The 17830-nt window shown below is 40.4% G+C and overlaps 1 protein-coding gene across 8 annotated transcripts in view; it reads right to left on the reverse strand.

The window, feature by feature from the left end:
* Positions 1 to 14490: 14490 nt before the first annotated feature.
* SAMSN1 (SAM domain, SH3 domain and nuclear localization signals 1) overlaps positions 14491 to 17830 on the reverse strand; it is a 108224-nt gene continuing 104884 nt past the window's right edge. For all 8 annotated transcript variants that reach the window (XM_074858055.1, XM_074858046.1, XM_074858042.1 and 5 more), the window contains one exon: positions 14491 to 15741. In XM_074858055.1, the coding sequence (XP_074714156.1) occupies positions 15536 to 15741 (206 nt within the window). In that variant the 3' untranslated portion in view covers positions 14491 to 15535. The remainder of the gene's footprint in view (positions 15742 to 17830) is intronic.

Here is a 17830-nt window from a genome sequence, read left to right on the forward strand (position 1 = left end):
GTGGCCGCATGGCATTTTGGGACAAAACATGGGATAACAATAAGGGCTGTGATTACCGATAACATTTCTGTAGTTGTATAGTGTTAATTTTAGTAGTATTCATATACATGCACATGCACGTGTGTGTACACCAACCTCTCATTTTCCTCTGAATCAATAGCTTCCTGTTTGTTAGGAGCCCTCATTGTCTGCCCATGAGGGACTCAGGAACACCCCTATGCACTGGAGAAAGATTTTAAGTTTCATTAGTCTTAGCCTAACCCTGACAGATGAGTTTCTAAACTCAACCCCGTATTTCTCTGGTAAGGGTGATTCCGCAATCTTCTCTGTAAACTTGTTCCATTGCCTAACTTTTTCAATAGTTATAACATTTGCCTAATATTAAATCTAAATTCCCCCTTGCTGCATCTTAAATTCATTACTTCTTGTTCTGTCCTTGTTCTCTAATGAGAATAATTGGTCTACGTCCTCTCCATAACAGCCCTTTGCATATTTGTAGACAGTAATGCTTCCCCTCAGTCCTCTTTCCTCTAGACCGAGCAGGCCCTGCTCTCGTAACCTTTTCTCAGAGGTCTTATTTACTAACTCTTTAATCATTTTTGTTGCTCTCATCTGAACTCTCTCCAATTTCTCTGTCTGTTTTAAAATGCGGTGCCCCAAAATGAATGCTGTTCTTTGAACGAGGCCTAGCCGGTGCTAAGTAGAGCAGAATAATTACCTTGTTTGTTTAACATGAGGTATTCCTCAGCGTGGCTTTCGCCTCGTCTGCCAGAGCTTGGCCCTCTGGCCTCTCCATCCATTTTCCATCCTTTATAACCCCACAGAAAACAAGAGCTTTCTAATGCAACATTTTTAGGGCAAAGACAAATAAATTAAGTCCTGATGTCTTAATTATCCCCCTTTCCAAAGGAGAGACACTCCCCTTCCTGTCTACTTACAACAGGGAGGAGCACCTGACAGCTGAGCTGTCAGGTCTTGGGGAAATCCAGGAGGCTCTGAGGTCCCTCACCCCACCCCACAGCTGCTCCTCGCAACAAGCCATCACAGTACAGCTTTGCGCTCCCCTTCCCCACGCCTGCCCAGGGGATGTGACCTCCCACGCCTTCCCCTCGCCTGTGCCCCACAGCAGGGACACTTTCCCCATCTGCCATTAATGGAAACCAGCGCTGCCGTGAGACGGGGCTGTGAGAACCCCCAGCCCCCAGGGGGTTTTGCTTGGTGAGGTGGTTTCAGCTTGGCTGTCCTTCCCGTGCAGGCATGAGGCTGGCAGTTTCACCGCTGTCTGCCCACATCACCATGCAGTTCGATGTTACTTCTCGGGTAAAACCAAGTGCTGAGCCCAGCATGCCTGCTGCAAGCCCACCTCCCAAAGCGGTGCGGGGGCAGTGCTGTCAAGGGCCCACCTTCGGGTGAGATGTGCCCCACCATTTTTAGTGAGGATTCACCATTGCCCTTTTGGCCTACTGGGAGTCAAGTCTTGTGGCTTGGCCACTGGGTTTCCCCCGTCCACTGCAGCTCTGAAGACCTGCCCAGGGACCCTTGCACGGGTGGGAAGGACAGGTCTGGGGAGGAGGGAATGGCTGCCACCAGTACACTGGTGACAGAAATAGCAGGGTCAGAGGAAGAAGAGCACATTAATTTTTTCAGTCACACCCAGCGAGTGGAGGACATATTTATCTTAATTCAGAAACAGTTATCAAGACAAGGGGTTTTATTTTGTTTTCGTGCCCATACCATGAACGTTTTGCTTGAGCATCATTCCTGGTACTTGTTTGGGCACTTGGTGAGGAAGATTTGGGGGGTGAGGCCGCTTTGCAAGGGCTGTCTGGCAGCATGGGAACTGCTCGCGCAGCGTGGTCTCACAGCTGGTGGCTCACAGCCCATGGCAGGCAGGCGCTGTTTTGAAGCTCCCTCACAGATGGTAGCTAAGAGGTTATTTCCAAATTCTGTGCCAGCTCACACCAGCGAGAGCTGAGGTGCTGATACCCTCAGAGGTATGTGATCCAGGGAGAACATAGAGAAACACAGGATATCACTTGTAATAGCAGGACCACGTTTTTACGTAAAAGCCTTTAGCAAAAATTGGGTCTCTTTACATTACAGTTTACGCCCATAATAGAGGGACAGCAGTACTTTCCAAAGAATGCCATGTGATGTACTTAAAAAGTCTGACAGACTTTGGAGCTGAATCTAGAGCCCTCTCTTTCAAACACTCCCTTTGACTGCAGAGCTTGGAGTCGGCCCTGGAGACCCTCTGACTGGAAGCACTGCTGAAGACGATTACTTCTTTCAGAAAGAAAGACAATACTTGCTGACGCACTGTTTTGCCTGCAAAGAATTAAAAACTCAGCAAATGAATTCTGCATAAATGTTCCAGTCTCAGACTTTGAGGGAGAGTGCAAGCGGTAAAAATACACCCGCATCCCAGGCTCCGTGTTCAGCAAAGGCGCTGGGCCAGAGCTTCAGCTTTGCTGAGTCCACATTTGTTGAAGCAGAGTGAGGAACTGGTTATGGCTTCCTAACTCCTTGCCTGGCTGCCAGCCCACAGCCAGGTTGGGGCAGCCAGGGAGCTGCTCTGACATGTAACATCTAGCAGCATCTCCAAGGCCTTAGTCACAATGAATACGGATGGAGAGTGGTATAATCTGCGTGCATCCCCTGCGCCCTTCTTTCTCGTCTCTGCCTCCCCTGCTGACATGCCCCTTGGAGCAAAGGTGGCAAAGGAGCAGCAGTGCACTCTGAGGGAATGTTTCAGTGCTGACAATCAATCATGCATGCAGGTAGCACAGCTTCTCTCTTTTACCTCAGCACCTCTTAAGCGATGCAGAGAACGTGTCCACAATTTACGAGGCTCGTGCTGAATGCAGCCAGCATCATTGACTGCTACATTTTTCCAGATCGGTGCACCAGTATGCTGCTTAATAGACCTCTGGCATAATGTGAAACAGTACCAAGCTCTATACCTTAGAGCTAAAAATGAGGAGACAGGAAGAGATGAACGGCATAGTTGTTTTTCATGCCGCACAAAGTGAAATTACACAGGAAGTAAGTCACATCCTGAAAGGAGTAGACACAAGAGGAGTTATCTTTCTGAATTAAATTAAAAAGAATGATTAAATGCCAGATAGTTAGAGCATGCATGGCAGATACTGCACAAGCACTTTTTTTGCTAAGGAAGTGAACACATAAGTTACCAACTGACTTTAAAAAGATTGAGAAAGTGTAGTTGTAAAAATCGCTACTGCTTATTTACCTTCTGGCAGAAGTAGGAGAGACCAGCTTTGTCTGGATGTATTACTTCATAAAGTATTAAAATACTGCAGCTTGTGAAGAGCACCTGAACATGTGAGGACATGGTGTCTGGGTTGTTCCATGCTTGATTGATGAACTTGCATGACCCTCACAAAAGCTTCACATATTGAGCAAAGGACTGTGAAACACAAACCCAGCTGACTGCATAGTCTGCTGTCTCTTTTGGCTTTGTACCTGTCAGAGGAAATCCTTTTTGCAGGGAATTTCTCTTGCTGTCCCAACACTAGCCCTGTTCTGCCCCAATTACAGTGGGTAAGCTAGACCAGAATGGTCCCTCCAAAGTGCTAGAGGGTTTTCAGCACAGACTGCATAGCAAATATCTCTATCAGATCTTGTACCCAAGGAAAGAATTTTTTTTCCACCTTTCCGATTTCTTCCCTTTCACTTCTCTACCATCTAGCACATTACTCATATTTAAAGGAAAAGTACAATTCATTTTAAAGACCGTCCCACTTTGTACCAAAACCTTTCCATTCATCTCATCAAATTTTGGCAAGTTGTAAACCTAACTACTAAGGAACAGTCCTATAGGGAGAAGGAGTCATCCCATCTCTAAACTCTCTGATTCTGGAGTTTAGCAGTTTTCTCTTCGTGAAGATTTGCCTCCTCCAAGAAATATGTGCATGAATATTGTATTGTTTGGGTCTTAATTAAAATTGATCTACTGTACAAAACCTTCCCTCACAAGCCTAGTTTCTTCATAAAGAGGAAAGATTTGCTGTATTACAGCAGAATAAAATAGTCTGCACAGAGATGTGGTATTACTGCCCCACATGGGCTATTTCATGCAATCAAGCCTTAAGTTAGGATCTAACACCTACGGGCCTTTCAGCTTCCCAGTCAGTGGGAAGTTTGGGGGAATTTCTTCATAGGCTCCTGCTCTTTCAAACTCCCAGCTTTACCACAAATTCTCTGACTCAGTGGAATAGTGGATAAAAATAAAGTAGGGGGGGTGTGAAGTCATCTTTTTTGTGTCCTAGACCAGAGAGAGAAACAGAAAAACTGTCATTAAGATCAGCAGAGAATAAACTCAGTTCTTTCCTGTTTGTCTTTGGTTACTTCTCTGATTGCTGAGGGCAACAGAGGAAGGGGAACACCACAGCCTAACATTTTCAGTTCACATCAAAAGCTAGCCAAGCCAACTTAGCCTCTTTCTCCCACACCCTTACAAATGATAGTAATAACTTTTATAGGGTAGGATAGGAAGGGATCAAACAGTTGTATTATACTTTGTTCCTTTGAAACCTATACTTCCAGTTGGCCATATCTGCTTTGCTACTCAGCAACTAACAATGTGATAGGCTATCTATAACCTTTCTTTAAAATAATCTTTAAAGGATGAGTGGGACAGGAAGCCCCTATATCTTTTTGAGACCAATCCTAAAAGCAGATTCCTTCTAAATCCAGCTATTCCAATTAATAGGGCTTGGCACAGGCACTATGTCTGCTATTCCAGACCTTAAAAGATAATTTATAACAGAACTTTGAATGTTTCCTGGCTCAATGCATTTTTTAATATACTGGATCATTTGCATCAGTGTCTCTGTTCACCTTATATTTCATGAGTAAGTAAATTGTGGAAGGTTAACCTTTTCTATAAAAAAATAGGACTTTATGTGGAAGTCAATATTGGCACAGTGTGTAGAACTGTGGCTCAGCTGTCTGGGTGAATATTTTGTCTGGCCTTCCTTGCAATTCTTTGGGTTTTACTTGGTCTTTCTTTCTTCTTTCCTTTTTTTTTTTTTTTTTTTCTTCCCCTAAAGCTAAAAAAATAAATTTATAAACTAACATTAGTTTAAAATTCTTTAAATTGTCAAGTCATACCCTGCCTAACTTTTCCCCCTCTATTGTGCTTTGGCCATGGTAAACATTTATGCGTACAGCACATTCCTTCTTGAGTAATTTATAGCATTTAAAAGCTTAGATGATCTTGTGGCCTTCTTGGTTCCTTGGTGCTTAAGTGGACTCTTGGCTCTGTAGCAGTGATTCCAGATCTAGCAAGCAGCAGTGTGCCACTGCAGTGCTTGATTGCTACTGTACTCATCCAAGGACATAACTAGCAGTATGAAAGATTTCTCCAAAGACTGATGCATGCAATTAACTGAATTACTTCAACAGGGTGTAGATAGGATAGATTTAAAGTGGAACCTGTTACTGTGCCAGTGGCTGGATGAGGATCCTGCTGTGCCAGTCGAGGGGGAAGAAAATCCTTCTCTGCCAGTTCTCAATGAAGAAGTTCTTGCTGTGACAGCAGATCTAGCTTGTACGCTTGATTTAATGACCGCAATTACCATATCTTTGTAATTATCATCCATGTCTGATAAGTCTTGTGGAAACTATCAGGTCTTGAGTAGAGAATCTAGAAGTCTTGTAAGAATATAATGTCTTGAATTGATCTTTCTGTTTAATGTTTCATCACTCCGCTACTGATTGATCATTCTTTGAATAAAATGATAGCATAGCTGTATGCCAACACTTGTGATTCATTTTCACTTAGCTAATCAAAATGTTGTTTCACAAGACCCTGATGATGTTCAGGATGCCTTTTAGGAGGTATTACCTTACTCCAAGCTGGCTGACTCAGATCGTCTATTTCTTATAATGCTACCAGACCAAACCCCATGATTTATGAGGCATGCTTTCCTCTAGCAAATAGTTCTTATGTGGGTACAGAACTGTTTCACTGCAAAGTTTTACAACTAGTGAGAAATCATAGTAAATATTTTTTTTCAGTTGAAGGACCTCCAGCATCTCAACATATCCAGGATCAATAACTGCACAGTTTCTCTTTTTACATGAAATTTAGGGATTAGCAGAAGATTTCTAGCCTGGTTCATACAGATCAACCATTCATTGTTAGGTAGCCAAGCCAAGCATCTTTTTTCACTCTGTCTCATGCTGCAATCATAATACTAAGATTCAGACACTGACTTGTTTTTAGGAGGCCTTCTTTTAGTGATGTGAACAAATTAAAAGAAAGGTTTTCACTTCTTCTGTAGTCATGAATCGTGTTTATGTTTGTAGCTGAATTTTGAAAGCACATACCCATCAGCCAGAGATGTGACTTATATTTTTTATGAATACTAGTTGCTCTTTTTACTCATCTAATCCTAGTAAGTTAAACAGTGTAATGGAGTTTGATTTTTGTAATAGCCATGAAGTGGTAAAGATCACCTTTAGGAAGACTTAAGCACTGAAGCAGGATGAAGCAATGAGTCAGAATACTCTAATGCAGTTAAGAGACTGTAGTTCTCAGACTGCAATAGTAAGAAAGTGTTTCATAGACCTTAGAGACACAGGTGAATTTTACCCAGAAAACTAAGCATTTTCCTACAGTTTTATGTCTGGTATAATTATGTTCTCAAGTTTTAGCATGTTTTTTTTATATTCCATGAGCCTCAGTAGTGGTAGCATTGGGAAAATTGCACTGTAGCACTGAACACTGTCTGCCTACAGCAAAGACAAAGATCATAAAGGACACAGAGGCACAGAGCCCCTGTTAACCTTCGGTGAATGAAGGTTTGTTAGTACACTCTGAGAAAACAATCTTTTCTCCAACTAGGTCTTTGTACAGTCTTGTATGTTTTCTTTTCTACAGAGAGAAGACACTACTGTAGTCATTTTATAACTATCATCAGCTTCAGAAAGACTCTAGAACCATCTGGTAGGGCCAGAAATGTGGTTCATGGTGTCAACCACTACCTTTCACATTATTTTTTAAGAAGTGAGTTAAACAGCCTCCCAAACACTGACAGTTTGGATATAAGCCTGACTCAATGGTTGGTGTGGTCAGCAGCTGTAATGGCCACTGGATGATGTCCTGCAAAGTGATCAATGATCTCTATTGGTTTTTATGGGTTTTTTTGTTTGTTTGGTTGGTTGCAATATAATTATAGTTATTAACATGTGAGAAAACAAGCATTTCTCTAAGTCCAGTGATTCACCTGTATTTTCCTGAGTGTGATTACAAATATTCTCATTTAAAGTGTCATGCATATGCCTCTTTCACAGACCAGTATGTCAGACTTCTAACCACTTGCCTTTTCTTTCTACAACATTGATGGTCCTTTGAGTTAGTGATGCTTATGCAATTCCAGATGAGAGCTCCCAGTGCTCACGTGGTACCATTTCTTCCTGATTAAGCAGAACAAGTGAGCACCTGATTGACTTTTACCATAAATGCTGACATTCTGCAGCCAAAGGGGAGAGGGGAAAAAAATCTTTGATAGCATTTAAAGCACACAGGCCATTTTCAGCAAGGATTTCCATTTCAAGAGATTTGTTAGTGTAGTCTTGGATTAGTGTATGCATCGAAAGCTTTACTTAGGAAGATTTTCATCCTTTGAGGCACACACATACTAAAGCTCTTTGTTGTTCTGAATCTGTATGATTATATGCTGAATAATGAATATTTTTTAAAAGCTTTATGCAGCCACACTGTGACACCTCACCAATTTTAGCCAACTTCACTCTCTCTCTTTTTTTTTTTTTTTTTTGACATTTTCTAACACAAAACTTTTAGCAAAGACTTTTAGCAATTTAGAAGTTCTTTAGTGCCAGGCAACTGAATTGCTGAGATGCTGATTTAAAAAAAAAAAAAAGAAAAGGTATCTTATGCTGATTTTGTTTTAGAACAAGCTGACTAGCTGCAATTGAGGTTAATTGACCTTTATAATGGATACACAGGACAGTACTAAAGCTGTATACATAAACTGCAAGTTTATTTGAAAGCAAATTGTGTTAATTGACATTCATTGTGCATCTTTCTGTTGTTTATTGCTAGTTGCTCATGTGAATAGTTTGTTGATATTATAGATAGGGCAAACATTTGTTTCAGATAAATAGGATTTTCAGTTGAATAGGTTTTAATTAAATGATCCCCTGTACTCAATTTTGAAACTGTGAAGTACTGTACAGTATGTAGCTAATCTTGTTACCTAGAATCTTAAGTTGTTGAATCACGTCTCACACAAATTTGTTTATTTTTGGCAAATAATGTCTAAATTCTCTGCCAGTTGTGCAAGATTTCAGTCTTTCTTCAGAGTAAAACATGAAATTATGGTTCTGCACAGACTGAGTTTATGCGACAATTATAGGTGGTTGGTCTGTCTCACGAAGAAAATCAGTGTTATAGTAAACACATATTCACTGCTGTATTAAAAGTATAAGTCAGACTATATGCAGCTTCTCTCGTATATGGGTCCTGTTCTGCTAGACACTCAGACATTGTCTTTCCTTCATAGACCTCACTAACCACCTGTAGGGCCTGGCCAATATAGCCACAGTCTTAATGCTTTTTACAACATACTGTATTTTTGATCCCTTAACTAAGTTCTACATATGTCCACAAATTCAGTCCAAACCAGTCAGTTTTCCCATTTTTTTTCTCTAATGAAGGGAAGCCATAGCTGACAAAGTCACTGGTCACACAACTACCTCCAGTAACAATGGCTTTCCCTTCACTCTGAAAGCAAAATGAGAAAGCAACCCCTCTAAAGCCCCAGATAGAAGCCTATTCTAGGTTACAAAGCACGTTTTGCTTAACCAAGTTAAAATGAGCTAAGATTGATAATACATTTTGTCTAAAAATAAAGCAGAACTAAGAAGACAGGTAGATGTCCTGTAGGCATATTCATAGCATTTACTGAGTGGTGCAGAGCTATCGGTTACACTAACAATCTTCTACCTCCTTTTGATACTTCATCACTGTCTTTAAATAGCCATGTAGCTAGGCAGATAGGCAAGGAAATAAAATAAGTATTTACTGTATATTCTTACCACAAAGGTATTTAAAGAGAAATAACTGTTCTTCCAGTAAGTTATGTTTTCTTTTAATATGTCGATGTAAAGAGTGGTACTACTCATTCACCTCTTATGTTAAAGATGTGAGCAAACTTAGGAGGCAAAGTAGTTAGGTAATATACAGAGAGACTTCTCTGAAAGCATGCAAGTTCCTCAGTTATGCTGTGTTCATTTTTCTCTAAAGCATATTTTCCCCACATGAGTGGCTTTCTCTTTCAATTTTTTTTACATTTGCACTCTGTGAAGTGTAAGGTTATTGCTGATAGTATTTTAAGAAGCGCTTTCCCTGGAGGATGGTTTTTTGATAGCCAGCAAGGGACTGCTCTCTAACATGATGGTGAACATTTTAGAGAGATTTGTGATATAATGTGTGTCACAGGCACAAGTTATAAGTACCTTGCTTTTTTTCACAGTAAAACAGCAAAAAGCTGAGACCTGATTTTCAGCTCTGACTGAGATAACCAGCGCCAGGAGCAGTCACTGAGACCTGCACTGAGAACTGGGCATCCAAAGCAGGTCAGTATTGTCCAGATGAGGGTGCTTCAAAAACTGAGAGAGTAGAAGCAGCAGAGGCTGTCTGTCATGATGATGGAGTATATACTGCTGTATTCAAACTCAATCCCAAGTCACCAAGTAACTCTTAATGCTTGTATGTTATTTTGCAGTCAGGGTAGCTATGATTCACAGAGTTTGGCTCCTTCTGCAGGAAAGCTAAGGCTTAGGAATGATTCAGATTGAAGTCCTCCCATGTCTTCCCTTGGCCATGTGGACATGACTGGTAGCCAAACAGTGTCAACCAGCTTGCCCACAGTCTGTCAAAACTGCCCTACGGCCCTGCACACTCTTGACCTGTCTCTGTGTCCCAGTGCTGAGTTACACAACATGTCTGCACCTTTGATGTTCCACCCTAAAAATCCATGTATGGCACACAACAAGAGGGTCCTTCATATGTGGAGAGCACCTCCAGAAATCATGACTGAGGAAGGGAGACAGGTATGCTGGAAAACCTGGTTTGCACAGCTTCTATAATGGGAAAGTAATGGAACAGTAGTAAGGGTACATCTAACCCTCACTCACTGTGAGTACAGAGAAGCCATGGAGACTCAGACTTTGAAATCTGAGATCTCTGAACATGGATCATTTGAGAAAGGCCAGGGTTTGCCACAGCCCCATGTTAGAGCACCAGTGAGTAGGGGGGCATTAATGTAGTTGGTTGGCATAGGGAATGGACCTTAGGAGGTGAGGACATGTGGGCTCTGCCCAGGGAACACACACATTGTGGGACACTAGCCAGGTTTAAATTAAGCAGCCAAGGTATGTGAACTGTTAAGGAACACCACTTGCCCTCCAGCCCTCTTGTGCATGACTTCCCATTTGTGCATGACTTCCTGGCACAGGCAGATTTTCTATGCTCTTGCTGTCAGCAGACAGATCTCATGCCTAGCAGAGATTGCTAGGCAAGTCAGAGCAAATTCTGCCTAGCCACAAAAAATGAAATTACTCTCTGAGATCCCCCTAGCCTAGCATGGACCGCTTCCCACCTGTTTTGTCCTTCTAGAGAATATGTATTTCTCAAGAAATTCAGGTTCACTTCAATTACTGCTGTTTGTTATGCATACATGATGTGACTGTAGATTTAACAGCTGTGTTTCCCTGAATGTATTACTATCCCCCAGTCCCTTTTGTCATGTGCTTGTAGTGGCATTTCTTGGCCTTCTCTAGACAGGAGGAAATAGAAGATTTGACACCACTTTTGTTGCTCTTCCAGTGAACAGACAAGCCCTTCTTCTAGGGCCAGGTAAAATACGGAGCTTGACAAAATCGCTGGCTGGTTGTTAGTCTGTGGCAAGGATGCTAGCTAGTGCCAGCTCTCAGGACTTCAGAGGCAGATGAGGAGCTACAGGCTGATGGGTTCATCAGATAAGACAAACACTGTAGACATACAAACTGGATGCTCTACACAGCCATATTATAGCCTCTTCCACATTCTCCTGAGCTGTAGAGAAAAATCTGCTTATTGCCTACCAAGAAGCAATAATCACGGACGCAAGTGACACCTCATGCAGGAACTCTTAGACGAAAAGAAGATGCTTATACCACCCTATGTAACATATTCCTGGAACTGACCAAAGAGTGTCATTGCACAAAGCAGTAGTACAACATACGCAGCCAGCAGACATCAGAGCATGATGCAAATAACTTCTTCAGTGGCTAACGTAACCCAAAACCTCAGTTTTGAGCTGTGAAAAAGAGACAGAGGGTTTGCCATGCTGTTACTAGACGTGATGGAACTACTTCCCTCTGACATAAAGGAAGTCTCAGCCATCTATGATGTCATGTAACTCAGTTGCAAAACTGCCACTGAGGCTGTCTTAGGACAGACACAGAGCTGCTAATGTGACCCAAGGCAATGAAAGAGTTTATAGAATGTTTTTCTTTAACAGATTTATGTGTGTACATATGTGTGTATCTGTGGGCAGAAAGAACTGTATTGACCTTGGCTTGATGGAACAGGTAATTTCCGGGGAAAGGGGCTGGTTGTACTTATCCTGTGAACCTAATGTCATCTAGAAACTGGCCTATCTTGTTCACAACACCCAAGGTATCCTTTTTTCTTTCAATATTGCCTTGTGCTCTCTGAATCAGCCTTCTTTTCTAATGCCTCCACCAGTGTGATGCAGATCACCTCACAATGCCAGAAATTATTTTAATTGCCACTACCTGGGAGCAAGTGCTATGGCATAAAGGCCCTTCTTATATCATAGCTAGTGAGCTGTGGGCTTCCTTGCATCACAGGAGACTGGCCACTCAGTGGTAGGATTGGTGAAGTATGGGACAGATAACTAGGCGATAAGGTGCATGGAAAATTGTCTGGACTGCTGGGCTCAGAGGATTGTGCAAGTGCTGCAAAGCCCAGCTGGCAGCTGGTAATTAGTTGAGTCCCTTGGAGAGCAGTCTCCTTCAGAATTTCCACAGGTATGCCCATGTTCTGCCTTATGCTTCATGAGCTCATTCACACCTCAGCAAAATGAATGCAAACCCCTCCTTGTTGCTAGACTCGTCACTGATGCATTTATGCCCTCTGACTTTCAGAAGTTTTGCTACAAAACCTGGAGAGCGGGATGCTGACTCCCAGGATCTGCAGACTAGTCTGTGTGGATCACAGGGCTGTGATCTGGCACTCTGATACCCTCTTTTATGGTAAAGCAGCCCTCCTTTAATGTGATGCTAGCTGTGAATGGCAGTCAAACAGTGCTAAGCATGAGGCAGCGCCGCTAAAAGCAACATTAACTTTGACCAGAGGTGGTTCTTCCCTGAGGATGAGGGCCCCTGCCACCACCTGAATTTTTCTGTGGGTCACCTAAGTCTTTCCAAATCACCAGCTTTCTGCCGGGGCAGGCGGCAGCACACGTGCCAGCAGCCAGCCCAGCGCCGCAGCCCTGGTGGGGAGGTCTGCTGCACCTGCACCGCAGCCCTCTGCGGCAGGGGAAGTCCCCACCGGCTAAAGGTGAGTAGGACTAGCCTTGTTAGCTTCTCCTCTGCTATTACAGGCTGGTTTTGCATCTTTTTGTATGCTTTGTAACCGCAGGGAACAGTGGACTCTCGGTTATCTCCAAATAAGAGACTTACAAACCTTATAGTCCTCCTTAATTGTAGAGGAAGGTTAAAAATAAAAAGGGACATGACACCACTGAACAAGTGACAGAGAGGAACAAAACCTCTGCTGCTTGCTTCTGTTCCGTGTCTCTGGGACATTTTAAAGATTCCTCAAAAGTAGCTCAGATCTCCACCAGACTTTCTCCAACAGTTCCTAGAGTTATCTTTTATTCAGATTACCCAGCACTAAGGCTGGTCGGAGAACTGTTTGTGCTATTACAGTTTAATTCATGACCAGTGTGATTAATGAGACCACTGAGAGACGAAAGAAGGTTGGGCATACTTCTTGTAGGAAACACACATTTTTTTTTCTTTGTGGTAGAAAATTTCCTCATTTCTTTTCTCAGAATAGCTCGAGAGAACAGAAGCTTGTCAGTTTGAGATCTAATCTGCTCTGCCTTTGCAGGAAGTTACAAATGTCTTGAACAAGCTTTCAGTTGACACATTTCTCTAAACAAGAATCCCTTTGGACAGAGCCTTGCTGATTGGAGACAGGAGTGGTTAAACCGCAGTTCATGCCCATAGTTACCAACTACTTAACCTTACCCCTTTATCCTCTTGCCATCAGCCCAAGTTAAGCAGGGCTTGATTCCTGTAAAATAATAGCAGCTGTTGGGTATTTTGCTTCGTTGAAATCCTTGCCCATCTCACTGTAATTAGTTGGAGAGACGTATTTTCGTTTGCAAACCTATGCAAATAAACATTTCTCAGACTATTTATATCACAGTACATCTCTGGTCTCTATGGTTGTTAGTCCTTGACCCAGCTAACTTAGCTGTTTCTTGACAGTCATAATCATATGTAAACTCACCTCAACATATGGTTATAGGTTCAGCAATCTTATAGATGTCTAGATAGAAGCAACCTGAAGATTAAGCTCCTCTGCTGCAAAGGCCAAAAGGATAAGCTCCTCTTAGAGGAATTCAAGCTGACTTCAGTCCTTCTCTAGAATGAGGAGACGATGGAAGCCAATCCAAATACATTATTTCAGAAGTTATTAAAGTCATATTAAATAAAGTCAGTACTGCATGTCATGACATACTACTGGTTAGAAAAGCATTAAGAAACAAATATAGCTGCTTGATACAAGTTCTCACATACTTCATCACGTCAAGGGATTCTGCATCCCCACCATACCTGGCAATATGGGGTCATTGCTGCTAAATAATGATGATTGTTGCCAGTGTAAAAAGTAAGTTAAAACCAGAAACATCTCCCATTCCTGTTTATTTTTCTAAACAGAGTTTATTTACTTCATATCTTTGAAATCTAGTTAATGCAATTTTCTAAAATTGCCATTTTAAACTATAGCCTTCAAAGCAGATCTGTGTATTAGGAGTGTGACAGCAGTAGCCGTTTGAGGGGTCATGAAAACTACAGAAAGCATTTCCATTGGAAAAAAGAAAAAGAAAAGGAGAAAAACTTTCCATTTGTTTATAGCTTCTTCAGAAATACTCTTCTTGGAACTTTCCATGTTTCATCTCTTCTGAAGCTGATTTTCTTTTAAGCTGTTAATAATACGTGGAAAATTTTTAACATAAATGTAAAATGCCTTAAATTATGAAAATTGTGTGACTAATTAGTGAGCAAAAAGTTTCTCTATTGATTTGATACACAGATTATTATGCATGATAAAAATACTCAGTGGAGTTGCCATTTACTGTGTTAGTTTTAAAACAGAGCAGTCTTTGAAATGTAATGACCACATTAAAAATCAAGGAGTTTTTAAAGGGCTCAAACATGATTCTGTTTATTGTTGAAGGAAGTACTCTAAAAGAAGACAGGCAGTTAAAATGTGTATGCCAGTGCAAAATATATTGGGAAATGACAGTAAAATTTCATATGAAAGACAATAGTGCACAATAACCTTATTAGCTTCTGAGTTTTGTATACAAACAAATACTCTATTAACAAACTTCACACCACGCACAAAAAACAAGACCTTCACAAAACATGAACATAAAAGCATACCACTAATACTGTTTTTTTTTTTTTTTTTCTCCAATCTTGCATTCTCTATATAGTGCTTGGGAAGAATGAGAACAGGTGTGAAAATAACAATAAAGAAATTGCCAGTGCATAAGCTGTTCAGATGGCTACATTCTCTCAAAGATAATGAACACAGAGAGCTTGATTCAGATTCACACTACAGTTCTTTTGTACCTCCAGGATAAAGTATAGAAGATGATAGTCTACTTTAGAGCCCATTTTAGAGAAGAATGGCATGAAACAGCTTTAATATTAATGAGAATTAGCTTGGTACTTTTCAAAGTAGGATGTGAATGTAACCACCTTTTCATTATGATGATATATCAGTGAAAATACCTTCTATACAAATATCAGCAAAACACATCTGAAAATAGAGACAGTGTGATTAATCCATATAGTTTTAAAATAATTATGTACAATATTTACATTTTGGACAGTTCCAGAAATTAACATGTCCAGATTGTGTGCCACTACCTAAAACAATTCTCTATTATTATAGAAAATACATTTGCTGTACAAATATTTATAAATAGTTATGTATGAACTTTTTCAGTGAAATGTCTGTGGATTCATTGAAAAGAAAAGCATGAGATATTCTTATTATCAGCTGACATTTAGCTATCAAGTCCCTACATATTAAATAGTCTAGACCGTCATACATCAGACAGAAGTAGATTTTCAATGTTGAGAGTATTTTGTGTTCCGCTTCTGTGCCATCATCCTGGCAAATCTGATTGGTTTTTCTGAAAATCTACAGAAAAGCAGCAGGACTGAATCAGTTTGGTTCAGTGATTGTTACTGACTGCACCATGTCAGACAGGGTTTCTGGGTCTACTTCTTCTTTACCATTATCTGAATTTTCTGATGAGATGTAACAGCCAGAATCTCTTGGGCAGTCATTTAACTGTGATTTGTCAAAGCCGTGGTGAGGGCTTAAGCTCCGCATCTCCTGACCACCCTCAATTTTCTGCTGTTGTTCAACTAGAAAGAACAGAAAAAGAAAGAAAAATATTGTCAAAATAAGTATCCTGGGAAAGAGTTTGAGATAGTAACACTGATCTTGAAGAGCTGTAGAAACAGAGCTGGTAATGTACACATGACTTGATCAATATCAGAAGCAGAAACCTCAGCATCAAAGAACTAAAAATATTATTGCATGAGTATAACTACATCTAAGCTGATGTTGAGGTTGGCTTTGATCCTGCAGTATGTTGTTCAGAGATGAATGCTGGAGACTTTGGCCTCATCCTTTAGAGTGAGGTCCTTTAGGCTGTCCACAGGTGCAACAGTCACCATGCGTGGTCGTCATGCCCACAGGAGAGATGGCAGCTTTGCCCTTCCACATTCATGTACTCCAGAGCCTGCTCTTGCAACTAATCATGCAGCCTACTACATCTCGTTTGTAACACACTACATTATGGATGTTGTGTCTTTTGAATGTAACCCCTACCATTTTACCTACACTGTGTACTGTGTAGTGATATATAATGCACTGGTCTTTAGAAGTGCTCAGCATAAAGATGTGGCAATCAGGTTTTCTAGAGCACTGGACTTTTCAGTGGGAGTGGGTGGCTCATGGAATCTTCCTAAGCTTAGCTTGATATCCAAAAGGTTATTTTCTAAAACGCACAGACCTCAGAGAAAGCTAAGATGCCTAACTCCTGCTGTATGGTTTTGAACACTAGAAAAAAATTATCTTGCAAATAATTTGTCCTTGTTTAGCTGCTGTATGACTAATCCATTCAAACTCAAAAGTTTGCACTCGGCGACAATACCGACAGACCTCTCAAAAAAAGCTCAGCAAGCTGGTGCCTTGCAGACACGATATACCTATACACCATGAATCTAATATATCTTGTGGTTGAAGTTTGTGTTTGTATTTTCTGGTTGTGAAATACATGATGTTTACTCACAGTAAATTTCTTGAGAAAACAAGCTATAAAATATAAAATCTTTCCCTTTCTTACTTTATTTTTTTTTGTTATCACCCTCCTGTAACGGTATTTTTACTTCAAACTGTGGCTTGCTTTCCAAACAAAATGTGAGGAACAAATCTCACAGGAAACAGATGGTTTTACCTCAGATTTTAGCCCTTCAGAGAAATAGTACCTTTTTGTTTTTGCAAAGAAAGTTTCCTTATTTCACTTGACTTGTTACTCCATGGTAATTATCTTAGAATCTTTAGTCAGATTTAAGCTGTCTCAATTCAAGTCCAGGTAGAATGGAAGTCCTAATACATGAAGGATTTTATCCTTCTCCAAAATCTAAATCTAGTTTAGCTCCCAGAATTATAACATTTCTACAAGGAAAATTTGGACTGACATTTGTTTCAATTGTTGTAAATTATAAGATTTGGTAAAATGGGAAACATGTCAAATTTGGATTATTATTTTTTTTAATCTTGTGTTGTATAACTAAGAATAAATTAGAAATGGAAAATGGAAATGTTTCACTCTGAAAATATTGAAATCAAACAGCAGGAGGTTCAGTACCTTTCTTCATTGTGTGAGATATCAATGAATTTATTTCACAAAGCATTTTGATACACTGAGAAACATTTTTAGGTCTTGATGGAAGTCTAGTAGATTTGTTTGGACAGATTAATTCTATTTAATATTTTCTAACTTTCAATTGCCTAATTAATAAATTAATCTGATTTTTGAAGACAAGAATCCAAAGTCTCAATTTAGTAATTTTTGCATTAAGCCTGAGGTTATAGGCATAACCTGATGTATTTAAAAAAAAAAAAATTACTTTAAATACTTTCCAAGGAATAGAAGTCCCACCTTGTTCCCAAACAAATTAATGCTTAATTGCACTTGTGTGAAAGAGTACACCTTTCAACAGATTTAATTGATATCTGTAACTGTTTGATCTCCTTCTCACCTTACAGAACATAGTTTGTCATGTCAAATGTTATCTCTCTTTGCAGGGAAAATATTTGATCACGTAGGGTCCAATTGATTTCTGATTTAAGTCAGGAAGGAATTACAAAAGGCATTACACCAGTGAAGGTATCACTGCTGCTATTAGTAGCAACAGATGTAGTTTAGCACAAATAACAACAGAT

The sequence above is a fragment of the Strix uralensis genome, chromosome 2 (assembly GCF_047716275.1).
Source record: "Strix uralensis isolate ZFMK-TIS-50842 chromosome 2, bStrUra1, whole genome shotgun sequence".
Lineage (NCBI taxonomy): Eukaryota > Metazoa > Chordata > Aves > Strigiformes > Strigidae > Strix > Strix uralensis.